General features: G+C 38.9%; 8 protein-coding genes across 11 annotated transcripts; 6 read left to right on the top strand and 2 right to left on the bottom strand.

The window, feature by feature from the left end:
- The first annotated feature begins 1,185 nt into the window (after positions 1–1,185).
- LOC106343867 (E3 ubiquitin-protein ligase At3g02290) lies at positions 1,186–3,208 on the top strand. The gene is made up of 5 exons (XM_013783202.1): positions 1,186–1,460; positions 1,851–2,080; positions 2,169–2,592; positions 2,680–2,789; positions 2,929–3,208. Exons 2-5 carry the CDS (start codon positions 1,961–1,963, stop codon positions 2,953–2,955), a joined length of 681 nt encoding a protein of 226 aa, XP_013638656.1. The 5' UTR covers positions 1,186–1,460; positions 1,851–1,960; the 3' UTR covers positions 2,956–3,208.
- A 391-nt stretch (positions 3,209–3,599) lies between these two features.
- LOC106293469 (F-box/LRR-repeat protein At3g58980-like) lies at positions 3,600–5,388 on the top strand. Its single transcript, XM_013729146.1, has 2 exons — positions 3,600–3,646; positions 4,082–5,388. The coding sequence occupies exon 2, from the start codon at positions 4,090–4,092 to the stop codon at positions 4,780–4,782; it is 693 nt and encodes a 230-aa protein (XP_013584600.1). The 5' UTR covers positions 3,600–3,646; positions 4,082–4,089; the 3' UTR covers positions 4,783–5,388.
- A 240-nt stretch (positions 5,389–5,628) lies between these two features.
- Positions 5,629–8,572, top strand: LOC106293464 (RCC1 and BTB domain-containing protein 1). 2 transcript variants are annotated; one of them, XM_013729141.1, is made up of 9 exons: positions 5,629–5,800; positions 6,023–6,298; positions 6,456–6,649; positions 6,742–6,789; positions 6,866–6,938; positions 7,066–7,237; positions 7,443–7,874; positions 7,961–8,152; positions 8,263–8,572. In XM_013729141.1, exons 2-9 carry the CDS (start codon positions 6,040–6,042, stop codon positions 8,309–8,311), a joined length of 1,419 nt encoding a protein of 472 aa, XP_013584595.1. In that variant the 5' UTR covers positions 5,629–5,800; positions 6,023–6,039; the 3' UTR covers positions 8,312–8,572. The 2 variants fall into 2 exon arrangements, with proteins under 2 accessions (XP_013584595.1, XP_013584596.1); XM_013729142.1 differs by lacking the exon at positions 5,629–5,800 and adding an exon at positions 5,842–5,870.
- Positions 8,573–8,644: 72 nt separating this feature from the next.
- On the bottom strand, positions 8,645–11,415 carry LOC106293468 (developmental protein SEPALLATA 2). Its single transcript, XM_013729145.1, has 7 exons — positions 10,853–11,415; positions 10,170–10,251; positions 9,943–10,004; positions 9,759–9,858; positions 9,579–9,662; positions 9,318–9,463; positions 8,645–9,071 (listed from the first exon to the last, which is right to left on the bottom strand). The coding sequence occupies exons 1-7, from the start codon at positions 11,035–11,037 to the stop codon at positions 8,978–8,980; spliced, it is 753 nt and encodes a 250-aa protein (XP_013584599.1). The 5' UTR covers positions 11,038–11,415; the 3' UTR covers positions 8,645–8,977.
- A 1,992-nt stretch (positions 11,416–13,407) lies between these two features.
- LOC106293463 (6-phosphogluconate dehydrogenase, decarboxylating 3-like) lies at positions 13,408–15,582 on the top strand. Of its 3 annotated transcripts, none has more exons than XM_013729138.1 (3): positions 13,408–13,599; positions 13,864–14,662; positions 14,749–15,582. In XM_013729138.1, the coding sequence occupies exons 2-3, from the start codon at positions 13,889–13,891 to the stop codon at positions 15,439–15,441; spliced, it is 1,467 nt and encodes a 488-aa protein (XP_013584592.1). In that variant the 5' UTR covers positions 13,408–13,599; positions 13,864–13,888; the 3' UTR covers positions 15,442–15,582. The 3 variants fall into 3 exon arrangements, with proteins under 3 accessions (XP_013584592.1, XP_013584593.1, XP_013584594.1); XM_013729139.1 differs by having other exon boundaries at positions 13,471–13,619; positions 13,861–14,662; XM_013729140.1 differs by having other exon boundaries at positions 13,473–13,566; positions 13,861–14,662.
- Positions 15,583–16,320: 738 nt separating this feature from the next.
- On the top strand, positions 16,321–17,781 carry LOC106293465 (FHA domain-containing protein At4g14490). The gene is given in 2 exon segments (XM_013729143.1): positions 16,321–17,580; positions 17,582–17,781. Coding segments are annotated over 2 exon segments (1,281 nt in total). The 5' UTR covers positions 16,321–16,362; the 3' UTR covers positions 17,645–17,781.
- Positions 17,782–17,864: 83 nt separating this feature from the next.
- On the bottom strand, positions 17,865–20,224 carry LOC106292436 (probable isoprenylcysteine alpha-carbonyl methylesterase ICMEL2). The gene is made up of 12 exons (XM_013728022.1): positions 20,118–20,224; positions 20,000–20,076; positions 19,835–19,904; positions 19,656–19,739; positions 19,435–19,509; positions 19,258–19,359; positions 19,044–19,181; positions 18,894–18,959; positions 18,690–18,811; positions 18,353–18,374; positions 18,176–18,266; positions 17,865–18,073 (listed from the first exon to the last, which is right to left on the bottom strand). The coding sequence occupies exons 1-12, from the start codon at positions 20,222–20,224 to the stop codon at positions 17,912–17,914; spliced, it is 1,116 nt and encodes a 371-aa protein (XP_013583476.1). The 3' UTR covers positions 17,865–17,911.
- A 1,432-nt stretch (positions 20,225–21,656) lies between these two features.
- On the top strand, positions 21,657–25,982 carry LOC106292435 (ubiquinone biosynthesis monooxygenase COQ6, mitochondrial-like). Its single transcript, XM_013728021.1, has 11 exons — positions 21,657–21,680; positions 22,404–22,461; positions 22,746–22,815; positions 23,108–23,199; positions 23,407–23,515; positions 23,733–23,826; positions 23,900–24,043; positions 24,248–24,306; positions 24,601–24,668; positions 24,748–24,799; positions 25,179–25,982. Exons 4-11 carry the CDS (start codon positions 23,192–23,194, stop codon positions 25,980–25,982), a joined length of 1,338 nt encoding a protein of 445 aa, XP_013583475.1. The 5' UTR covers positions 21,657–21,680; positions 22,404–22,461; positions 22,746–22,815; positions 23,108–23,191.

Below are 25,982 nucleotides of genomic sequence, written 5' to 3'. Positions count from 1 at the left end.
ATTCCCACAAACTCCCTGTCTTTCTTGAAGTTCAGGGAATCCCAGAAGCGAGGAAGCAAGATGCTATGCTCTGACTACTACGACCAAGACGGAGAGACTCGAAGGTTGAGTGACGGACGCCGGGACGCCGGTTTGACAAACTGGAGAGGCAGAGAGAAACATTTTCTAGAAGATGGTTAAAGCTAAGAGGAATCAATGAGTTTTGTGGAGATGCAGATTGAGTTCATCAAAGATGAGAATCATATATATATGGTTTACAGAGGGGCTACAAATCAGGAACATTTATGATCAAGCGATTTAAGATGGGGACATGAAGAGTTCACCGGTGAAAAAATAGATTACGAACATACACACAGCGCAACTCTGTAACTCAGACTTGTTTGAGACAATGATTAAAAGAACTCATATTAAACTACAACAGTTTACAATATAGGAAAACCATAATTGTTGCAAACTTAAGTTTTTTTTCATATAACGTGATGAATTCCATTTAAAAATGAAACCCAAAACACACTTGTAGGACCGACCCACAGAGGAAGCCGAAGAAGCAAGGGCTTCCGACCTTCATAAATATATATTAGGTTCGGCCATCAATGTACAAAGGTATCAGTTAGCTTAGTGGTATAAATGTTGGTGTTTATATCTCAATAACCCGGGTTCGAGCCATGAGCTTGACACTTTTTTACACTTTTTAAAAGTGGGGCCCACAAAACGATGACGTGGCGCGTTGAGGAGTGAGAAAAACTGATCTATTATAATATAGATTCGTTTTTGGGAAATAAAACTTTACTAATTTATGATTAATTACTAATTAGTAATTTCCAGTATAATAAACTTTTTAATCGGGCATGTGTAACGAAGCCGACGTATCTGGGCTTCTATGAGGCCTGTTTGATCCTTATATGAAGTTAAAAAGGCTTTGGAAACCCAAATGTCTAAATCAGAAAAGGTCAATACCAAAGCACAAAGGTTTTTTTTTTTTGCACAAAGGTTATCTTCATTCTTCAAACTTTAACACATAATCTAATCATATTATATAGTTTATTATGTCCTTTGATTATCATTATTTTAAACACACTGTTATTTAATTTTTATTAATGGAATCGTATTTTTGAAGGTCAATTCTTGTTTGTTTTTATTATTGAAGCTTCCATTGGCATTCAACAAAGCTCTCTCTCACCCACTTTCACAACAACAAACATCATTCATCATCGCCCATCATCTCCAGTGTCTCCCACTTTTTTGAATTTCCTGGGAAATTGCGAAATAATAAAAATTAATTAATGAGTATCAGTATTTAATTAATATTGAATTTTTTAAATCTTTCTTATTGGTTCTCTCTTTCGTCGGTTATCTGTTTTCATCGCTCTCTCTTTACGCTTAGCCCCGATCAAAAGATTGAATTGGATTTGGGGGTAATTGATTCTTCTCTCCGTCCAGCTCAATTCTCGATCATAAAGGTTTGCTCTTTCTTCTCAATTTTGCGATCATTTCAATATTAGTGGAAATGGGTTGTGATAATTCGATTCCGATCGTTTCTGATCTCAATTCTCTGGTCAAATTTCGCTGATTTTTGTACTTGATTCACTCTGTTGTCTCAGTGCAATCGAAATGGGTTTTCACTCTTATCTCAATTGGGCTTATTGTAGCAAAGTTTTTATTTTTCACTTTTGGAGATTTACCCAAAATAGGGTTTTATCAGTTCATGTGCTTGCATTTCACTTTAAGTTAGTTCTGTGAGTGTTTGAAGTTCAGATCCAAACTCTCAGACAAAAGTTTTATTGAGATGGGTTTAGTTAAATGTGCTTGATCACATCATAAGGGAATCAAACCCCATTTTATCATTGTAGGCAACTTGGAGATATGAAGCAGACTGTTCACCATATGGTTTGGTGAACGAGACTTCTTTAGATAGAAGCTTTCAATCTTTGAGGAAAATAGAGAGGAGGAGGAGGAGAAGATGGGATGTGTTACTTCTTGCTTTCGAGTCCAAGACATTGATGAGTACATGAATCCAAATAGCTCTGTATATAGGAACTGTCCCTGCATAAGATGCCTTGCTCGTAACTTCCTTAACCTGGTACGTTCTCACTCGCATTGCTTTTTTATCAGCTCATAGCTTTCATATGTTTACTCTCACGAGTTTATCCCATATTGAATACTTTCAGTATAGCTCGGTGTTCGGAAGAGGAGAAATACGCGCTCTGCCATCTTCCGTTCAAGCGACCACTCCATCGATAACTTCCTCTTCTTCACACGATAACTTTCTTTCCGAAGCTTTCCGTTCTACTCCGAGGCCTCTGCCTTACGATGCTGATCCTAGACACTTCCGTTCACTCGTCTCACGGCGTGAGAAGGGTTCAAGTCACTCCCATGAGGAAGCTGAGCCTCTAAGGAGCGATAGCGATGCGGATTCTGAATCTTTCGGATGCAAATGGGCGAATAACAAATCAGTTGTCTCTGAGAAAGATCCCAAAGAAGAGTACTCTAGTAAATCCAGTCTTAGGATTATGAAATCAAAGTCGGCGTCTGGAAACATATGGGATTTTCCTTTGTCTGAAGATGAAGATGCATGTCCAACTTGTCTTGAAGGTTATATATAATCCTAATCCTATTATTTTTCTTTCGTTGTTCCTTCAGGCTTCAACGTTCATCGGTCTTGTTTGGCTTTTTTGGCAGAATATACATCAGAGAACCCAAAGATTGTAACAAAATGCTCTCACCATTTCCACCTTGGTTGCATTTATGAATGGATGGAGAGAAGTGAGAACTGTCCTGTCTGCGGAAAGGTATCTTCTTTCTCTTTCTCTGTTCATTCTCAGAACATATATGCTTTTGGTTTTATCTGTCTGTGTGATAGATACAGTCAGACAGAGAAGTCTCCTTATAAAGAGGTCCCATTTTGTTTTCCAATGTCCTTGCGTGCAGGTGATGGAATTCAATGAGACACCGTGAACATCGATCATCTATCTGTGTGTCCTGTATCTGAACTGAAACCGCGGAAGATGGCAAGGCAATTGCAGAGGGGATGTTCTGTAAATTTGGCTTGTTGGTTTTTGTGAATATTGTCATTTTACAATGTTAAATATATGAAGCAGGAAGGGTGAAAATGTACCTCTGCAACATTTTAAGCTTTATGATAACTCCATGAAACATGGCCACAAAAAAAAAAAATGCAAAACAAGAAGCAATGTTTCCTTTTTTTAAAGTGATTCTTCTGATTAACTGCCTCTGTTTGTATTCTTGAATCGTCGAAACTCGTACATCATTGTTGGTATATAAATTATTTTCCCCGTTTTAATGTGTTGAATCTAAAGAGTACAAAGGACTGTCTTATGAACTGGGAAAAAGAGACAACAATTGAAAGTGCACTGACTTTTGATTAAATGTTTCATAAAATGAAGGACTTAAGGTGCTAATATACAGAAACTTCTCATAACTTTCTCGGAGACAGTGAACCTCCGTTTTATTACACGCATTAGGCATCGTTGCCCAAACCGAACACACAGAAAGGTCCAGAAACTTCGATTCTTTGTCAAAGTTTCAACATTGATCTGTAGAGGTATGCTCTCTCTTCTGTTAATTAGTTTCCTTTAGAATTTTGTTGTGAATCGAGTTCTCATTTGCGTGTTGTGTCATCTTACTGGTGAAAGTTCCTTCCTTTTTTTTTAAATTCATGATTAGCTCTAAAGTGGGTCTTGCTTGATTCGTGATCGCTTCTGCCTAGAATGATACACGAGTTTTCTCATCTCTGTTGCCGTGATTTGCCTAAACCCTTTTCTTTCTCTCTTTTGGGAAGTCAGTCTCTAGTCTTAGTCTAGTCGCTGGAAACTCCACTCTCGACTTCTTATTTAAAGCGTAGTGGTAAAAAAAATATTATTTTTTCTTGGCTTTCATTTGCCTGTTCGTTCTCAAGAAGCCTATTACTAAACCACTAACATGATTGATGGAAACCAAGTCTGTCTTTCCTCACCTGTGATAAATTTTGCAGCATTCTCGGCTCTTTTAGCCAAGTTGGTTGCTGCAGACGATATCAATCTTATTGTTTCTCTCTTCTTTTTTTCTTGGCTTCATTTTGTAGGGGAAGGAATGGACAGGATAAGCAGTTTACCAGATGGTGTTATTCACCACATCTTGTCTTTCTTACCGCTAAAGAAGTCGGCTCAAACTTCAGTTCTCTCAAAGAGATGGCGCCTTCTCTTTGCCTTCTCCCCAACTCTTGATTTGTTACCGTACGAAAATGATATGCGGCGGCCAAGATTCTTGAAATTTGTAGAAAGAGTCTTGTATGTCTCAGGAAACTCCTCCATAAATAAATTCACCCTGAGGTGTAGAAAGGGTTCTCGCACCAAGCATTGTATACGTCATGTGCTGAATCGTGGTGGTGTCTTGGATCTTGATCTATGTCTCTACATAGATGATGATGATGCTGATCTTCCTCGTGAGGTTTTCACTTGCAAGACACTTGTGGAGCTGAAACTAACTGGGTTCTGTATCGAGGAGCTTCCTGAGGATGCGTTTCTCCCTGCTCTTAAGAAGCTTTTCCTGAACTCAGTTCAGTTCGATAGTCTTCCTCCTCATGTTTGTGCCTTTGGAAAGCTTCTTTCAGCTTGCCCCGTTCTGGAGGAGTTGGTTTTAGATGATTTGAGGTGGGATCTATGGAAATGGTCTCGCTCGCTCTCCAGCCCTAGCCTTCGGAAACTTACTGAACTGAATTCTCAACAGTTAATTTGCTTCTGTCATGGGATTGTTCTCTTAGTCTTAGTTGACGTCTTTAACTGACCAACAGATCTCTAATTTGAAATGATAAGAGAATCTGCTCTCATCTCATATACTTTGGTTCGGTTTAACCGTGTAGTGTTTCTTGAATTTTTATCCATAACTGATTCTTTAGTATGGTCTGATTCTTACCTGCTGCTACTAAGGATCACTAAAAGGTCCTTCAGATTCAAGGAATACATATAACCCCAACGACAAGAACGCCATGACTCGAGTGGTTAAAGTTCTTAAAATATAAAACCTCAGATACTCAGATATTAAGTAGCACAAAGCTCAATTTTCTCAGAGAAAGAAGGTGTGTGATAAATAGAGCAAGTGAAACACATGTTCCTTTGTATGGCAGGTGATGGAATTCAACGAGACACCATGATCATCGATCACCAATCATCAACCATCTATCATTTGATCTCTGTCCTGTGTCTGAACTGAAACCGGGGAAGATTACAAGGCAATGCAGAAAGGGATGTTTTTGTAAATTTTGCTTGTTGGTTTTGTGAATATTGTCGTTTTATCAATGGTAAATACACGAAAGCAGGAAGGGAGATAAATGTACCTCTACAAACATTGTAAGCTTTATGATAACTCAGGGGAAAATATGCAAACACAAGAAACAAGGTTCCATTTTATTCTTCCCATTAACTGCCTCTGTTGTATTCTCGAAACCTGCATCATTGTTGGTATATAAATTACTTTCCCTTTCTATGTGCTCAATTCAAAGACTGCAAATTACTGATACACAGTCTTATGAAAAGGGGGGAAATAGATAATAACATTTAAAAGTTAAGGGACTTTTGTGTAAATAATTTGTAAAATAAAGGACTTAAGGTGCTAATATACGGAAAAATTCTCAGAACTTTTTACCCAGAGGACTCGGAGACAATTAACGAACGACCCTCATTGGTTCTTCTCTCCTTCCCTCCGTTTTATTACACACATTAGGCATCATCCCCCCCAAACCGAACACACAAAAACGTCCAGAAACTTCGATTCTTTGTCAAAGTTCCAACATTTCATCTTAGAGGTATGCTCTCTTCTGTTAATTAGTTTCCTTTGAATTTTTTTGTGAATCGAGTTCTCCTTTGCGTGTTGTGGTGAAAGTTCCTTTCTTTCTTTTTAAATTCATGATTGGGTCTTCCTAAACTTACTCATTTCTATATTATCAGAGTTTAGTTCGTTTATTAATGCATATTAAACCGCATAAATTTCGAGACTTTTTGGAATAATTTATGCAATTTTGTTACAGGATTCTTTGTCTCAAAAATGGATATTGGAGAAATCATTGGCGAAGTTGCTGCTCCTGTGAGTATCCCAACAAAGAGCGCCATATACGTTTGGGGATACAACCAAAGCGGGCAAACCGGTAGGAAAGGGCAAGAGAGTCTTTTGCGTATCCCAAAACAGCTTCCTCCTGAGCTTTTTGGTTGCCCTGCTGCTGGTGCCAATTCACGGTGGCTAGATATCTCCTGTGGTCGGGAACATACAGCCGCTGTTGCATCAGATGGATCTCTCTTCACTTGGGGTATAGCTCTCAGTTTCCATAAACGCACATTGCTGTTTTTATTTGATACCAAGTTATTTCCTTTCTGTAGTCTTTGGATCTTGTGGTTGAATCTTAGGCAATGTGTACTTTCCTTAAGTCGGTGTGGTTCTTACATTTTGATGTCTAATGGTTTCAGGGGCTAATGAATATGGTCAGCTTGGGGATGGAACCGAGGTTGGGAGGAAGCATCCAAAGAAAGTGAAGCAGCTGCAGTCAGAGTTTGTGAAATTTGTGTCTTGTGGAGCTTTCTGCACTGCTGCTATTGCGGAGCCTCGTGAAAATGACGGTACTCTTTCAAAGAGTAGACTCTGGGTTTGGGGACAAAACCAGGTAATATAACAAAAGGTTTATTCCCATTTAATGTGTCTGAAACCAAAGTTGTGCCATTCTCTAAATAAATTTCTCAAAACTTTTCATGATAGGGGTCAAATTTGCCACGATTATTCCCAGGGGCATTCCCTGCTAACACGGTATGTACTCTCAACTCTCTCTCCTTGTGGAAAAAAACAAGGATTAATAAGGCATTGGTGCATGAACGTGTTTCAGGCAATTCGCCAAGTTTCATGTGGGACAGCTCATGTTGTGGCCTTATCAGAAGATGGCTTTCTTCAAGCTTGGGGTAAAGAAAGCTTTGAAACATTGTTATATGGTTAAACTTGTTTGTGGTATAATTATGGTATTTAACTTGTTTGTGGTATCATTATGGTATTTATGATTTTAATTTTTTTGTGTTTTGTGAAAATAAGGCTATAATGAACAAGGCCAACTTGGTAGAGGAGTCACTTGTGAAGGACTACAAGCACCTCGTGTGATAACTGCTTATGCGAAGTTCCTTGACGAAGCACCCGAGCTTGTGAAGATTACGCAAGTCTCATGTGGAGAATACCATACTGCTGCTGTATCAGAAACGGGCGAGGTGTAAGTTTTCTAAAAGACCTTTTCTCTTTGAAAACTTTGTGGTTATTCACATACCAATTCTCTGCAAGGGTCCTGGGAAAGGAGATATCTATCTCATCACCATCCTACCAGATGGGGAATGCTTGAGGAAGCAAATGCAAGTTCTCCCTCCCTTTTGATTAATTATCTTTCAGCTAATCTTACTCACTTATCTCTCTCGTTGCAGTTACACTTGGGGACTAGGAAGCATGGGCCAACTCGGCCATGTTTCTCTCCAATCCGGGGATAAAGAGTTGATACCAAGGCGAGTCGCTGGTCTCGATGGTGTGTCCATGAAGGAAGTCGCTTGTGGCGGTGTACACACTTGTGCTTTATCTCTGGAAGGAGCGCTTTACGCTTGGGGCGGTGGCCAAGCGGGACAGCTAGGTCTTGGTCCTCAGTCTGGTTTCTTGTTTTCTGTCTCTAATGGAAGCGAAATGCTTCTGCGGAACGTCCCGGTTCTAGTCATCCCGACCGATGTCAGGCTTGTTGCTTGTGGACATTCACACACTCTGGTTTATATGAGAGAGGGACGGATCTGTGGTTGGGGATACAATAGCTATGGTCAAGCGGCTAATGAGAAATCATCGTATGCTTGGTACCCTTCGCCTGTAGACTGGTATGAGCTCAAAGAAGTTTGTTTGTCATGCAGACATTGTGGTATTTTTCGGTTAGATTAAGGGGAAACTCTGGTGCTGTTTTCAGGTGTGTGGGACAAGTGAGGAAGCTAGCAGCAGGAGGTGGTCACTCAGCTGTTTTAACCGATGCATTCTCGTTGAAGGAGCTATGTGAGTTTCAGTTAGCAGATAGTGTGAACCTCTCGAATGCTTCAGAGATTCAAGATGTTGCATTCAGGATGGGTTCCGAAGCTTTAGCCCGCCTCTGTGAAAGACTCAGGTGATAATGTTTTTCTCCAAACTTCTCTGTTACGTGTAGTAAACTTGGTATAACTTGGGAAGAATCCAAGTCAAGCAAAGCTAATTACATTGTGAATTGTTGTGTTTCAGGGAGCAGTTTCTTGATAAAGACTATCCTGATGGGGAAGAAGTATATTGAAAAAGCACAAACCCCAAATTCTAGAACAGTTTAGTACTGTTGGAAGTGATTGATTATATGCTATTTATCATGTTATCATCGAACAATTGAAAATATGTAGTAAACTAGAAAGTCCATTCTTCAGCAGGACTCTCTGTATCATTTTACTTTTCAGGACATAGTACTTTATTATTATCTGTGCTGTCTGAGCAAGATCCAGATACTGTAATGATCTATTATGTACATTTAAGACTTGGAAATAAAAGCTGGATCTTGGTGGCATTGTGAAGTGTTGAAATCTAATTGTTAATTTGAAGTTCATTTGCCTCTCTAGCAAGCAGTCTCTGCAGTTACTTTTAGCATCTAACAGCGTTTTGTATTATACAAAGACATGATAACGTGGTTAACGTTAACATTTCACACATTACAATCCGTTTATATATAAGCAAGGTTTCAAAAGGCACAAACATCTCCTGCAACGGAAGAAGAGAGATGTTGAAGGCTATCACAGCTATGTATAGCCACTTATGTCTACAAATAAAAAGTCTTTTCCAGCATACATAAACACAATTCATTACATTCCATACTTATTCATATAATAATCTATCTCATTTTCATCATCAAGAACCCACCCCTTGAACGCCTAAAGATCCATCTGATTCTCATCATCAAATCAGAGGCATCAACTCACAGCATCCAGCCAGGGATGTAGCCGTTTCCTGGTTGGTTCTGACCTTGAGTTGTTACAGCCATTTGCTCTGAACACACTGGATGGCTGTACCTGTTTTTATCACCACAACAACATAGTTTAACAATCTACAACAGAAATTAATTTTTTTACAGAATCTGAAACTCAAGGCCTATAGTTTTTAAAAAACGTGTTTCCATGTAATTGATTTTCCTTCTTTAGACATCAAACAAAGCGTTTTAAAAACCAAATCTACAGTGTTAGGCTATATCAAACGTTTAATGGTTTACCACCCAAAAGTTGATGTGTTAAAAATCAAGAGAAGTTGTTTGGTTTTACCCAATTTGCAAAGTGGGATCACATTCAAGAGACTGGAATAGTCCCTGAGATTGAGCCTGATGATGTCCATAGGCAACATTTTGCTGATCACCACCTTCCCATGCCCCTCCTATTTGGTGACTCCTCACGCCGATCATATCTTCCAGCTAAATACAGAACAACAGATCTTCAGACTCGCATATAAATGTGGATGTATATGTATGTAGTTTTGAGATTCTATTAGAAACTAGGGAGAGGTAGAAAGAAGCAATGTGTACGTACCTTAATTGACAAAGCTCTATTGGCTTCAAGCAACATATGCTCTTTGCCTTGGAGGTCAGTGAGCTGGTCAAGCATATACTGCGTCTACACGAAACAAGCATTTTCAGACATTAATCTCACGCAACTAAACCAATGCAAGTGTGTTCTGTAGATATACAGCGGAATAACTAATTAAATCACCTTGATGCAGCGAACTTGCTTAAGAGAGCCGTCTAGTCGACGCTCAAGCTGCTCTAGCTCCTTTGAGTTCAAAGGTCCAAGGTCCTCTCCAAGTAGATTTCTGCAGCAAACGTACACTTACATCAATTCAAACACATAACATATATAGATATGCTGTTTATTATGTGGGCATACATATACATACCTCTGCTGAAGTTGCAGATTTTCATATCTACCTTTCAGCTTCAAATACTCTCTGTAGCTATTCTGAAAAAAATGCCAAGCAAAGAGACGCGTTAGTGTTGGACTCTAGCTAAAAAAATAAATTTTTATTCCAGTCTGTGAATCTTTAGTTCTGAAGCTCTCTAGCTTTGGTGTTAGTTATTATATCAAATAAAATTAGTTAATTTAAGTGATGGTAGAGATTTAAACCTCGAGTTCTTTGGCAGGTTTGTTGTTGACTTCAACTGAACCATAGCTACACTTCTGGTATCTGTCCAGTGTCTTGAGCATGCTGAAAGATCAAACCATTAAAAATTTAGAAGAACAACAAACTATTAATTATTAATTTAGTGGCTGAAATAAGAATCTAGCAAATATTTTAAAAATTGTTAAGAAGAAGATCTTTTGGCATAATTGAAAAGAGATGTAATTAAATTCCTTTGGTGCTTAAATATCTGCATGAAGTTGAGTAAGACTGGTTAATGCATGGATCCACAAATTATTCTACGTTGGATCCTTTATATTTTTATTGAAATCCGTGAATCTTTAACTACTTTAACAAATCTCTAATCGAACATATATATCTGTGTAGATACAATGATATCAGTATATCATTAAGACACTTCTGTAACCTATAGATCTCAAATCTACTAAAAAAATGACATGATTAGAGATCAGATCTCAAAATTTAATCATTCAAAACTCAATTAACCAAAACCTTAGACATCAGATTTAAAAACTGAAACTCAAATTTGTCAAAAGTAATTAAGAACAACACAACCAAGAAAGATAAAAGTCAACACAAGATTTAAAAAAAAACGAAAGATATATATATACATAGATCTAACCATTTTTAACATGTAAGAGGTAGAAGAGAGTATATAAGTAAGTACTTGGAGGTGCTGCAGAACTCATAGAGCTTGCCACGGTTGGAGAAGACGATGAGAGAAACCTCAGCATCGCAGAGAACAGAAAGCTCATAAGCTTTTTTCAGCAAACCGTTCCTGCGCTTAGCAAACGTGACTTGTCTGTTAATCTTGTTCTCAATCCTCTTTAGCTCCACTCTTCCCCTTCCCATTTTGATATGTAACCTTATTAGGGTATGTAAATGTTTATCTATATTCAGACACACACACACAAACACGAGTTGGGTTTTACTTTTTTGGATGAAAGACCTTTTTCTTTTGGAGAATAAAATCAAACCCTAGTTTCCTCAAGAACAAGAAGAAGAAAGTAAAAGAGGGAACTTTTGCTTTCTGGTTTGGTTATGATTTGATTGTACAGAAGGGTTCTTGTTTCTTCTTTAGATCATTTTGAAAGGGTTTGTGTGTGTTTGATGAGATTGTGAATCTGAAGGAAGCTTCTGTAAATCTATAAAAGCTATAAAGATAAGATATTTGTGAGGGTGAGAGAACATTAGGGTTTGGTGATGTATCTGGTGTGTCTCTCTCTCTACTTCTTTACTCTTTCTCTGTCCTCCCTCTTTCACAAAAAGTTAAGAAAATCTCACACTCTCTTTTCTACCCGCGTGTCACAGAGACGCCATTGTTTGTAATGAGTTGCTACTAATTAAGAGAAATGAAGTTTATAATTCATGTCTATTACATAGATAATTAGATATTGTGTTTCCACTCCTTTTATGTTTACATACATTGCCTAACTCCATAGAAAATTTTGAAACATCGATATAGCATAACTCTACTACTGCATATAAAATTTTGATTTAACAAAATGTTTTATGTATGTACCTTTCTTCTTATTTGGCTCAAGATAACGTAGTTATCCAATTTGTCACGAGAACTATCGTTCGTTACAATAGGCACGTGTGTATGTAGTTATGGGTACTTTGGTATATGCATTCCAATGAAATAGTATTATAAAGGTGTCTAAGTGGTGAGGCGCGTGGAGTGGGATTAACATTTGGCTTCTACAGTAATAATATGAAAGTAGCTATATCATTTTCTACTTCACAAGTTGCAGAAAAAAACTCTCATACCTTAATATGGACATTGTATGTGTCGCATGTCTATTGGTAAGTTCCTCTGGTATTTATTGCTTTAAAATCTTTAATAGATTCATTGATCCTCTTAAATATAACAATCACTCACTTTATATTTGAATAGAGTGTTAAAATTGGATAAGATGGAAATACAATCATAAACCATGCTTGTACAAATTTGAATTGAATGTTAAAATAAATCTCCCACAAATTTAAAGCATGTCTTCACTATTAAATCACAAATCTTCTTGTTTGCAAAATAGGTTTAGCATGTTTCAAGTTTTGAAGATATAATTGAAATAATTCTACGTAGATGTCATTTAATCACTTACACGATTTTTTTGGTATGTTTCAACGGTCATATACGACCACTATTATCATCTCCAAAAACTAAACATGCTCAAGGTGTTAGTAGCAAAATCACTCCATAGGTGATCGATCTGATTTGGTTTACTCGGTTTTTAAAGATGACAATCGGATCGAAATTGAATTTTAATTAATGACCCAAGTAAATTTTTTTTTTTGTAAAAGTAAAGGGTTAAACCCGGGTCTATTAAAGACACAGACCTAACCCCCGAGTGGGAGGTGCAGCCCACGGATAGACCCTCTCCCGGGTATTCAAATGGGCTGAAATGCAATAGCCCATATCCGTGTAGGTGACCAGGAAAATGTGACTTAGTTTCGCATAGCAGGTGGATCGAACTTGAAATGTGGTGACATCCCAAGCCCTTCCCCTTACCACTTGACCACAAGCTCCCAGTCGAATGACCCAATTAAATTTCAGTTAGTAACTATGATATGAATATTCATGTTGTATATATAATGTAATATGATGTTACTTTTTCAATAATCATGATGATTTAATTACTTTAGAATTAGTGGAAATTTGGTATGTGAAAAGAATAATATTTTTGATTTTTTTAACAATATTGTTGACTTATATAATACGATCCAACAGAGAAGATCTACGACCACCGACTAGAGCTGAAAATTTTAGTTTTTATCCGCGGATCCCGTTCCGTTTAACCCGCTGCGGGGTGGATGTGGGTCGGTCATTTCGAAAAATTCAACATGCAGGTGCGGGTCGAGTCGATTCTACCCAGAGCGAGTGCGGATCGGTCGATTTTGAATCGCGGATACCCGCTAACCCGAAAAAAAAAAAATATTTTCGTAAAAAATATATAAAATACTATAAATTTAGAAAATAGTATATAATTTAATTATTTTATTAGAAAAATAAGTATTATATAATTAAAATAATTATTTTATTAAAATTTATATTATCTGCGGGTCCCGCGGGTTATCCGCAAACTTGAACGGAGCGGGTGCGGGTATGTAAATCTTTCTTTGCGAGCCATGCGGTCGAAGTTTTGAGTGAAAAAAATGAGTCGATCCGCGGGTTGGCGGAGCGGGCGGGGCGGGTTGACCCGCAACCCGCAGACCCAGCTCCACCACCAACCCACCTCTTCTCACCTAACGCAGAGTGGCCAACTTTGACAAATACTTTTATTTCCAATTGGTGCGAATCAGACCCGTTCATTTGCTATATATCTCTGTTGCTCCCAAAATCACCACTCCGAAATTCTTACGCGTTTCAGATCTCTCCTGGTAAAAACTCAAATCAATTTCGGGAGAAAGCAGGTTTGTTCGTAGATTGATAGGTTGGTTATGTAGTAATCTGCGTAGTCGTAAATTTTGTATTCTAGATCTGTAACACTCTTCTTCTTGTTGATTGATCCTTAGTTTTTTAGTTGCATGTATCAGTTATGTGTTAGATATTTTTGATCCCTGGTTGAATCGATTGGTTTAATTGTTACTAGTTTGCATCTTGATCTCATCAATTATCTATTAAGGTGCCTTCTTTGTTCTAGATTTGAGATCTGTGAGTTTCTTTTATAACAGCAGGGAGAAGAAGAAGAAGACAAATACAATGGCTGTTCAACCAACAAGAATAGGTCTAGCTGGACTAGCCGTGATGGGACAGAACTTAGCTCTCAACATTGCTTCCAAAGGCTTCCCAATCTCAGTCTACAACAGAACAACTTCCAAAGTCGACGAAACCGTCGAACGAGCCAAGAAAGAAGGAAACCTCCCCGTCTACGGCTTCCACGACCCTGAGTCCTTCGTCAACTCCATTCAAAAACCACGTGTCATAATCATGCTCGTCAAAGCCGGTGCCCCCGTCGACCAGACCATCAAGACCCTCTCTGCTTATTTGGAAAAAGGTGATTGCATTGTGGACGGTGGTAACGAATGGTATGAGAACACCGAGAGGAGAGAAAAAGCCGTGTCTGAGAACGGTTTCCTCTACCTAGGAATGGGAGTCTCCGGCGGCGAAGAAGGCGCTCGTAACGGCCCGTCTCTGATGCCTGGAGGGTCCTTTGACGCTTACAAGAACATCGAAGACATTCTCCTCAAGGTTGCGGCTCAGGTCAGAGACAGTGGTCCTTGTGTGACTTACATTGGTAAAGGCGGGTCTGGGAACTTTGTTAAAATGGTCCACAACGGGATCGAGTACGGTGACATGCAGCTGATTGCTGAAGCCTATGACGTTTTGAAATCCGTTGGTAAGCTATCTAACGAGGAGCTTCACGGAGTCTTCACCGAGTGGAACAAAGGTGAGCTCGAGAGTTTCTTGGTGGAGATCACAGCGGATATCTTCGCCATCAAGGATGATAAGGGAGATGGGCATTTGGTTGACAAGGTATTAATTACAATGATCACTAGTGTTAACAAACTATTAAACCAATAACACAATATTAAACCGACTAAACTATTTTTTACATAAAGGTTTTGGACAAAACGGGAATGAAAGGTACCGGGAAATGGACTGTGCAGCAAGCAGCTGAGCTCTCTGTTCCTTCTCCCACCATTGAATCCTCTCTCGACGCGAGGTTCCTCAGCGGGCTAAAAGATGAGCGTGTGCAAGCCGCTAAGGTCTTTAAAGAAGGTGGGTTCGGAGATGTCTTAACCGACCAAACCGTTGACAAGAAGCAGCTCATCGACGACGTGAGGAAGGCTCTCTACGCGTCGAAAATCTGCAGCTACGCGCAAGGGATGAACCTAATCCGCGCCAAGAGCATGGAAAAGGGCTGGGGCCTTAAGCTAGGCGAGCTGGCGAGGATCTGGAAAGGAGGGTGCATCATCAGAGCAATCTTCTTGGACAGGATCAAGCAAGCTTACGACAGGAACGCAGAGCTGGCTAACCTCTTGGTGGATCCCGAGTTTGCGAAAGAGATCATCGAGAGGCAGTCGGCTTGGAGAAGAGTGGTCTGCTTGAGTATCAACTCGGGTATTAGCACTCCCGGTATGTCTGCGAGTCTGGCGTACTTTGATTCTTACAGGAGAGAGAGGCTGCCGGCGAACCTTGTGCAAGCTCAGAGAGATTACTTTGGTGCTCATACTTATGAGAGGACTGATGTTGAAGGCTCTTTCCACACCGAGTGGTTCAAGATCGCAAGACAATCCAAATCCAACATGTGATGATGATGTTTCACTCTCTGTTTCTCTCCTTCAATAATATTTTTCACACTGAATGTGTTGTTTCCTCGATGTGTGAAATACCTTACGTTATGATTTGTAAGTTTTTAATTATTTTGGTTCAAATTGTTACTTTTCTTTTAATTGGGTCGTTTCTCAAATTTTTAAATACTGTGTGGTCTATTTATCAAAAGGCCATCTACTTTTGTCGACATAGAATCGAACAGGAACTGAACCAAAAAACTCGAACTCAAAATCGAATTGAAATTTATAAATAACCGAACGGTTCCTATGATCACCGAAAAACCGAAACCAAACTGATAATTGAATGGGTACCCGAATATCCGAAATACAGTTTATATACAAAAAAATATTAGTTATATTTTATTTTAATGATTCTAAAAATATTATTTATACACCAAACTACCCGGAAAACTCGGATTACCTTTATCAAAATTATTTGAATTATTCTTAAGAATTGGATTACCCCGAATAATTTTCATTTAAAATATTAAGTTTTATCCGAATTACCCATTTTTAATCTAAAAACTAAAATTTATGTTTTTTCATTTGAATTATCCAGAATTAACCAAAAAATTGGAATCGAACCGGAGCCGAATTTAAACTTAAAATTTATCGGATAGTAGCCGGTTCTTATATAAACTAAAAACTGAAATAATTAAACCGAAATCGAACCAAATTTCATAAATAACCGAAGGTAAATACCGAATGAACCACTGAAAACCGAATCCTAGCCCAGTGATATACCATTCGCGAGTTTCTCGGGAAACAGTAAAGCCTATTGGGCTATTACGAAAACAGCCCACTGGGCTGGAGAGTGGTTTAAATATTTCAGCATTTCGTATCCCCTCGATCGTTGACAAATTCGAATTTTCAAATTCAGTTTGAATCTTCACAGAGAAGATGGTTCCGCCATTGTTGAAGCTCGCGTTCGTCCAGGGACCAAGAGACGGCGAATCTCTAGAGTACAAGCCCGGATCCACTATCCGGATCGGCCGAATCGTTCGCGGTAACGAAATCGCCGTTAAAGACGCCGGAGTCTCCACGAAACACCTCAGAATCTTCTCCGATTCCGAGAACTGGATAGTCCACGAACTTGGATCCTCCAACGGCACAATACTGAACTCGGAACCTCTCGATTCCGATACTCCCGTTGCTCTCCGCCATGGAGACGTGATCAAGCTAGGTGAGTGTACTTCCATTGTAGTGAACTTTGAGACTGATGCTCAGGTGGTGAAGGAGGAGGAGCATAAGATTCCTCCGAGGCCGAGAAGGAGTAACAGGCGTCTTGCGGATTCGGATCCGGTTCCTATCGAGTCGGTTGAGGAGAAACCGACGCGCAGGGTTGGTAGGCCTCGGAAGAACGAAAAGAAAGTGGCGGTTATGAAGGAGGAGGAGGAGGAGGAGGAAGCTGTTGCGGTGGAGAAGAAGGGAACCTCTAGGGCTCGGAGAGGTAAGAGGAACACTGAGGCTGTTTTGGATTCAATCAAATTGGAGATTGAGGATATTCCAAAGGTAGTGGAAGTCTCAGAGATGAAGAGAGGCACAAGGAGCAGGCAGATTGGAAACGAACGTTTGGGGTTGGAAGAGAATGTGAAATATGAGGATAGTGTTATAGAGGAGAAGAGACCTTCAAGGGCTACGAGAAGCAAGAAGGAAGCGATTGGTGGAGATTCTTTTCAGGAGCTGGAGATGGTTCTGAACCAAGCTCGGAAAAGCCGTGCAAAGAAGAAGAAAACGGAGCAGAAGCCGTCAGAGAGCGTTGTAGAAGAGATGGAAGCTATCAATGAGGATGTTGAAGAAGATGAGAGGGTAGATCAGGTGGAGATTAAGCCGAGAAAGAGCAAAGTAGTAGGAGAAGAGGACATCAACTGTAGTGTTGGAGAATTTGGAGAGGCAGAGAACTTACAAGATGCAATTGACAAGGAAAGAGACTGTAAGAGAGATGAGGCTGTAACTGAGACATCAGAAGAGAAGGCTGAGGAGGGATCCAGGAATGAAAAGAAGGTAGAGAAGGTAGATTTAGAGAATATGACACTAGGAGACTGGTTTGAATACATGAAAGTATACCTGAGGAAACAGATAGTGGAGAAGTTGATAGAGGATATGAGAAGTAAATCTTTTAAGAGTTCGCCACCATATTGCAGAGCAGAAGCAAGCAAAGGAAGAAGGCAGTGTGAATTAATCTGTACATGGTTGAATATATGATATTCTGATCATCCGAGTAGGAAACTTGCTTCAGTTTTGACTCTTTTGGATCCATATTGTTTTGTTGTCCAGAGTTAAAAGATGTAGCTTAGGAAAAGAGAGGCTATAATTCAAATCATATTTACATGTGCAAGTTTTTTTACATATACTTTTAGTCAAATAAATAAACAAATTGAAGAAGAAGAAGACAAAACAAAACAGAACAAGAAGTTTCAACAAACATATCGAACATTAGTCTTCATGTTCAGAAAGGGCTGACCTTACCAGCCAGTTTAAGCAAAATCTCAGGCACAAGCCGTCTTCTCGGTGGTGCAACCGCATCTTTACTCAAACCGTCACTGTCATTGGCGTGTATCATGGAGACTATATGATCAAACAGCTCGTCTTTACCTCCTCTCAAAGGATCCTTTGCAATGAAAAAAAAACAAAGAAGTGATAATCCAATTACTTTGTTGTTATATGCATGTTTTTTTTACAAGTACACTGACCTATGTAGTATTTTTCTTACCTGAAGAAATAGATCAGTGTGAGTTTTACCATTGTAGATAATTAGGTCTGTTTTAACTTCAACACCTTGAAGAGCTTCAGCAAAAGTTTTGCTACAAAACGAATAAAAAAAACATTTTGTCTGTTTTCAGAAGGAAGTAGTAGCATATTGTCCAGATTCGTAAATGGGTGATCTAACCTTGCTTCACATGGGATGGAGTGTGATACAGGTAATGAGTAAGGGGGGCGTTAGGGACACGTGGAGGTCAAGGAAGGAGGGAGGAAGGTTGTTAGAGTTTGTTAGATCGTTTCCAGAATTACAAGAAGAGAGAAATTGATTCTTTTACACTTTTCTGAATAATCCTAAAGCTCATGAGAAACAAAGCTTTTATACTCACTCTGTTTCCTACTAGACACGCGTCCCTTTACCACTGGAGCCGTTAGTAACTCTCTAACAAACTCTAACAATCTTCCTCCCTCCTTCCTTGACCTCCACGTGTCCCTAACGCCTCCTTACTCATTACCTGTATCAGAGTAGTCTTCGGATCCATGAAAGAGCACAATATGAGTCAAGAGAGATGCAGCTTTTCTTACTCTCGGCTCTTTCAATCTGATGCCAGAAGAGTATTGTTCAAATGACTCTTCTCCCTCCATTATGCTGCAAAGTTGATCAACAAATGAACAACCATAAGTAATGTCTTACTTATAATTTAACCATATGGTGCCTAAGCAGGATATACCTAAGGAAAATAGAACGATACAGGCCTCGGTTATGGAAGTGTTCAACCATATTGAAGAGATTGTACCTGTTCCAAGTTTTTCAAATGGTGAAACAAATCTAAGCTTCATGGTAGTTAAGTAACGTTTAAGTCAAGTAATAATTTACTTACCCGCCAGATAAACCGAAGTAAGCTTTTATCTGAGAAGCACTCCATGAGATACGTTCTCCTCTTGATTCTTTAATGGCTTGTTCAATGAGAGCACAAGAAGAGATATGTGCACCAGCTGATTGTCCCATCAAATATATTCTTAAAAAAAAACAGACATGGTTTAATCACCAGAGCTTGTGAAATATATGGAGAAGCCAATATAACCAACAAGTACCTATTAGGATCGCCTCCAAATGCAGAGATGTTATTGCATACAAATGAGATTCCTTGAGAAACATCTCTTACCATGTCACTAATTGTTCCTTGAGGAAAGTTTCTGGACAAAAGATGTTTGGTTTATGTGTTGATAAAGTTATATTAGAACGGCTAAGGGATTATTTAATTTGCTTACCTGTAATCTAGACATGCAACAATGATATCCCTTTCTGCTAGCTGCAGTCCCAAGAGAGAGCCCCAAGCTTTGTACCTAAAGGATATGCAAGTATGAAACTACCAATTTCGACTTTATCTTTCAAAGAAAAATGATGTAGCTTCAGGGATCCTACTGTTCTATTAAAGTTAACCAAGAAGTAAATTTATGCATTTGCATACTAAAACGTATTTAAGTAGTACCCGATAATCCAAGCTCCACCAGTCACGAAAACCACAACAGGCTTAAGGCCGGCACTTGTTGGTGGTGGTATGTACAAATCCAGCCTGCCAAAAACAATCGAGATCATATCAATCATTTGTGATATGAAAGTGAAGGGAGCAGCAGGCCTAGATTATGCTGGTTACACAGGCTCAGTTACCTATTCCTAGGTTGATCACCATATACAATACTCCTCCTAACTTGGGGTGAGAAAAAATAATGATATGCAACTGCAGAAGCCAACAAAACAAGCTTGTTTATTAGTGTACAATGAATAAACAGCTTCTTGATAATAAATATTCATCAGCAAAGAGGATAAGATCACCTTGAAGAAAACCAGGCATAAGGAGGATTGCATAACAAGCAAGAGCAAGTAATCTTGTGATCCACCGATAACCTACCCTGAATCAAACTTTCAACCATTAAAACAGAACCTTTCTTACATCTCAAGATTACCATAAAACGGGATGTGGTAGCTCGTTTGGTAAGGGTCTTGGGGGCCAATTGTCAAGCTCCCGGGTTCGACGCCAGACGGAGGGGAACTGCCCATCCTGTCACCAAATGCGGTACTGGGTGTTGGGCCTTGTCCCCAGTCCAGGTAAAGCCCTCCCGGGTGAAGTGGACCACTGCCTAACCGGGCCCAGGGAATGACCCACGTAAGTGGGGAACCCTTGATTATCAAAAAAAAAAAAAAAAAAAAAATTACCATAAAACTCATTAATAAATTTAAAAAAATCTATGTGTATATATTAAAATTTTAAAAAATCTAAAGTATATATATGAATTTTAAATTTTAAAAACAATTTAAATGGATTATCCAATCTGCAAAGATATGTACTGAACCCAAACCAAAATATATAAATATCTAATGAAACTGAAATTTTTAATCACAAAAATCTGAAACTGGAATAGAACGTAGCGTATACCGAATGGGCACCCCTAAAGTTAACTTTGGAAGGAATCCAATATGGCATACCATTTTTTGTGTATCCCTTATTTTGCAGACCAGTTTATCAACAAAGCATATATATGCGATGTGTGGAAGATTGGATTAGGATTTGAAGTAGATGGACAAGAAGTCAATTAAGAGTTAGAGGTGATAACAAAGATGGGTGAGAGCCCAAAAGACGGTGGAGGATTTAAAAACGAGATATTAAGACTAAAGAGATTGTGATGAAAAAATGTTTTGAAAGATGAGAATCTAAACAAATTTGTCAACCGGATCAAATCATAAGTTGCTTAATAAAGTTTCAACAAGATCACGTCGTGTTTCAATTCTTTTTAAGAAAAATTACATTAAACATATGCTTTAGTTAGTTATTAGAACATTTATATTATAATAAATGCACTTTTGGTCTGACGTGTTTTAATTAATAAAAGAAAAATAATTAATAGATAGATCTAAAAAAAATGTTGGTTCATAAAAAAAAAACTAAAAACAATGAAAAGTGGTTGTTCCTTTATTTCATAAACACTCAAATTATAAGGGAATGATAATTAAGCGATACATTGTAGGTAGAACTTTATAGTTATTTAATTTAAAATTATAAAAGAAAATATAGGGTCTAAAGGAATGTTTTGTTTTGATAAGAGATATAGTTTTCAACAAGATCATTTTTTTAATTTTTTAGAAGTAAAATTTCACTCTCAGTACAGTAATTATTATTTTTTAAGTATAATGTTATATCAGTTCAGTAAATATTATTTTTTGGTCAATCAGTTCAGTAATTTTATGGTAAGATATATCAAGTAAATGTTGGGTCGAATCTGAATTTCATTAAAAAAAAATCCTGAAACTTTAGGGCCCAAGAGAAAACGGAGGCCCGGAAAAACTCGGGCTATGGGTAGGGATGTTAATATGAGCTTTTGCCAATAGGGTTAGCCCGGCCCGCATCTATTTTCTTAACCTAAAACCCGTTTTGTTTTGTGTGGGTTAAAATAGGGCCGGCTAAAATGAAATGTTTCTCATCCCATCACTTGAATTCGTTTCACGACAGATCCTTTAGGTTTCCTCCTTCATCTTCCTTCTTCAATTCCATCCATCACCCACTAGAACATCCGATCTGCTCCCCTCCCCACCTCCCTCCTGTTCGATTCTCACCATCCATATCTAGGGTTTCCGAGGAGCTCCCTCAAAGGATTTCCCTTTGGTCAGTTATTTCTCTTCATCGCCCCCGCGAGCTAGCAATCTCGTGCCGTATTGAATGCGACGAGTGACGGGTTTATAGAATTATTATCATCATCTGACTAAAAGTTGGGTCCTTTCGTTGATTGATTGATTGATTACTGGGAACACGTAATCGGGTTTCTCTTAACAATTTGATTGTCGAGCATTGTCTGTTTCTTCTATTTGGCCAAAAAAGAAAAAAAAAACATTGTGTTGTCTGACAATTGATTTTGGTATTATTTGTAATGGATTTTTCTTGAATTTGTTTGCTTTCTTTTATAAATTGGTAGTTCGACCTTCTAATTTACACTAAAGAACTGGTCAGTTTGATTACTGTTATCATATCAATTGTTCTTTAGAGTTAAGCTTGGTTTGAATTGATTCTTTGGGATTTGAGTTTCATTTTGTGAGCCTATGGGGTGGGGAATAAAAGAAAACGCCGACCCAAAAAGCATAGATAATCCCCAAATCGAAGATCGAACCCTAATTAGTCGATAATCTGGCTTTGAGTATTCCTCTTTTTGCGCTGCAATTTTATCTGATTTCTATGCTCTCGACGCAGGCAAACCGAAGTTTCAGATCGGTTGCGCCTCGCCGCAACTTCTCGTCATCCCCTCGTGGTAAGATTCTCTGATTTTGATTGGACATAGAGGGTTGGTGGTGGGTTTAGGTATGTTTGTATTGGGAATAATCAGTTTGTATTTGGAAACGGACAAGGAAAAGGAGCTGGGTGTACTACCTTCATAATTCGAGGTCTAGCAATGGGTGTCGGATATGTCATAGATATTAATGATTACGAACGAGTTTATTCTCTGAAATTGAAATTATTTCGGATATCTTCTTTTTCATTATGTCGGATATGAAAGCTTTGAGCCATATAGTTGTGACCAGCCTTTATGATTAGTCGTGCTACATCAAAACAAACAATACGACTGTTCGCAAATCACCATCGGAGGTTGCAGCAACACAGGGCGGTGAGTGACGATAATCAATCATCATCATCATTCTGCTTCTTTTGCATTTTTTTTCTTCTTCTCCCATGGTGGGTAAATCCGGATGATTTGAATAAACCATTTGATACCGGTCCAGCAGTGAACCGGGGTTTCGATTGAAAACCTAATAACCAAAATTATAATACGTGACCCAGACCAAGAAAGTAAACCCGACCCGAATAACCCCTTAATTAAAATTGCCGGCGAAACTCTCCTTCTAACCTCCAATCCAAGACGCTTGCTTACATGATTCACTGTTGTTGCTGATATCCAGAGTGAAATACGGTTCACGGGTCGATCCGGTTTATTCGAATTTGTCCATATACGTTATCAATTCTGTATCAAAGCTGGCAACACCATGAACAGGTTCGCACGAGTTCTCCCTTTCTCCATTTTTTTTTTTTTTTTTTTTTTTTGCTTTTGTGTCGGTGATCATGTTTCTGGTGTATGGACAGATTCAGCAATCTGTATAGAAATTTGGGTTTCTTGTTAGATTACTTTGTGTGTGTTGTTGTTCAGTTTTTAAGGATATATATACCATGTGATGTCTGATGTAATTGTCCTCTGGGACAGGGTGCTTGCAAGGCAACTTAGGACTAATGTCTGTGGATCAAAACATATCTTTCAGAGGGCTTGTTCTACTCATGTGACACGCAAAGTCTCTTCTACTGCGGGTTCCAATGTAAGATGATCTGCTTTTATGTCCTTGTGAATTCGCTGTCTTGTCTTGGAAGGACACTTTAGATATTCTTGTTGTGTATATTGACATCCCCAAAGTCTTCTTTGGTCCATGTAGTTCATCATGTTTGGGACAACAAGAACCTTGTTTGTTTGCTAGAGTGGGACATTGAATATGATTTTGTACAAGTTGATAGTCACTTTTGATAAATGATTTGTAGGAGAGCAATGCAAATTCCACTGGCGATAGTCCTCAACATGACATTGCTATTGTCGGTGGTGGAATGGTTGGAATTGCTTTAGCTGCTTCGTTAGGTAATCCCATGTTTGCTGGCTAGTCTTGTTCTTCTCAGTTGTTGATTTTGACGACATGGTTGTCTTCTTTCAGCTAGCAAGCCATTGACAAAGCACTTGAATGTTGCTATTATTGACAACAATCCTCTTTTGGGGAGAAAAAACATCATTGAGAAAGGGCACCTACCTGATCCTAGAGTCAGTACCGTCACACCTGCAACAATATCCTTCCTCAAAGGTTTCTCAACTTTTCTCATTTCTTCCCACAGTTTGTATTTTCTAGAATTTGCTACCAGAAGGGCTTAAAAATTGTAGCATAAGGAGTTTGAAATGCTCTGCTTTTGCCACTTCGAACCCAAATTTTGATCTAGTCTTTGTCCTCTGATAAAGTCCATTTATTTCCTTTATAGTTATAAAACTTTGGTGTCATTTTATCATGCAGATATTGGTGCCTGGAAATACATTGAAGAACAGCGACATGCCTATTTTGACAAAATGCAGGTAATGATTATTAACTTCTTAATACTTCCGAAGTTGTTATATTATGGCTGCTGAAATGCATATAGCTCACTTTGGTTTGTGGCTATGATTTTGGTGGAACTTATTTCTTGATCATGGCTCGACATTGGTGTGATTTACTGCCGTTTGGCGCTTATCTCTTTATTTGAAGTTGATCTTAAAACCAAAACTGTTATCAGATCTAGGTGTGATGTGTAGGATCTGCATAAACTGATAATGATCTGCTAGACGTTAACAAAGTCCTCCTATGTCATTTTTTTGTTGTTGTTGTTTTAGGTCTGGGACTACACGGGCCTTGGATATACAAGATACAATGCTAAAGATGTCGATCAAGATATCTTGGGGTAAGCATATTGGTATACACAGTACATCTGCATCCTTGATGATGTTTACAGCCATGTGCTCATTCTTGACATGATCCAGGTGCGTTGTGGAGAATAAAGTTCTTCAGAGTTCTCAGCTATCTTGTGTTCAGGTATTTTTCTTTCTTGGCTCCATCCCAGTTTACCTAAGAAGGATACGTTATATGCCCCCATCCTTGTAACTCGCACCTTGCATGTCCTTTCTCATGTCATTGCAGTAGTTTTGCCCGTTTCAAAATTTCCATCTACCTTTTCATTCGTTTCTTTCGATAAATGAAGCATAGCTAAATATCAAACTTCCAAAAAGCTTATGTATATAGCTAGTCTGGTTTCCCCTGAACGCAAGTTTAGAAAGAGAGTTTGTGGTAATTTCTTATAAATTGCTAAACCAGCTAGTACTTTCTTCAACTTCTTAGTCAGATTATCTGAATTTTAGAGAGTTCATAAATCATATTTTTGTTTTTCTAACACGAGAGAGGTTGGGATTTGCAGGAATCAGATCTTCAGAAGACTATTTATCCAGCGAGGTTAAACTCAATGGATATGTTACCTAGTTCTTCTTTGACTGGTCTTGGTGAAGTACCATCCACAGCAGATTTATTTATGCGAGGGCGCCTTGCGAAACTGGAGCTAAGCGATGGAAACAACGTCTATGCAAAACTGGTGGTAGGTGCCGACGGGTCCAAGTCGCGAGTGAGGGAGTTGGCAGGGATCAAAACAACAGGATGGAACTACTCTCAGAACGCTATAATCTGTACAGTTGAGCACACTGTCGAAAACTTCACTGCATGGCAACGGTTTTTACCCAATGGACCCATCGCACTTCTTCCTGTTGGCGACAAGTTTAGCAACATAGTATGGACTATGGATCCAACAGAGGCCTCAGATCGCAGATCCATGAGCGAGGATGACTTCATCAAAGCTGTAAACGACGCTCTGGATTATGGATACGGCCCACATCCAGAGATAACAAGTTCAGGAGGTAGTAGTCTCTCTTGGCTTACAGGAGATGTGAACATATCTGCCAAGGAGAGGTTTGAAACTCCACCAAAGGTTGTGAAGCTTTCATCAGAAAGAATGATGTTTCCTTTGTCTTTAAGGCATGCAAAAGACTATGTTTCAAACCGTGTGGCTCTCGTGGGTGACTCAGCTCATACTGTTCACCCCTTGGCCGGCCAAGGAGTTAATCTAGGATTTGCAGATGCGAGTGCCCTCTCCAGAGCTATAGCAGAAGGCATCGCTCTTGGTACCGATATAGGCGAGGTACGTATGCTCGCTTGGATTCTAACTCTTTAA

The sequence above is a fragment of the Brassica oleracea genome, chromosome C5, assembly GCF_000695525.1.
Source record: "Brassica oleracea var. oleracea cultivar TO1000 chromosome C5, BOL, whole genome shotgun sequence".
Taxonomy (NCBI): domain Eukaryota; kingdom Viridiplantae; phylum Streptophyta; class Magnoliopsida; order Brassicales; family Brassicaceae; genus Brassica; species Brassica oleracea.
This window is presented reverse-complemented; position numbering and strand designations above follow the sequence as displayed.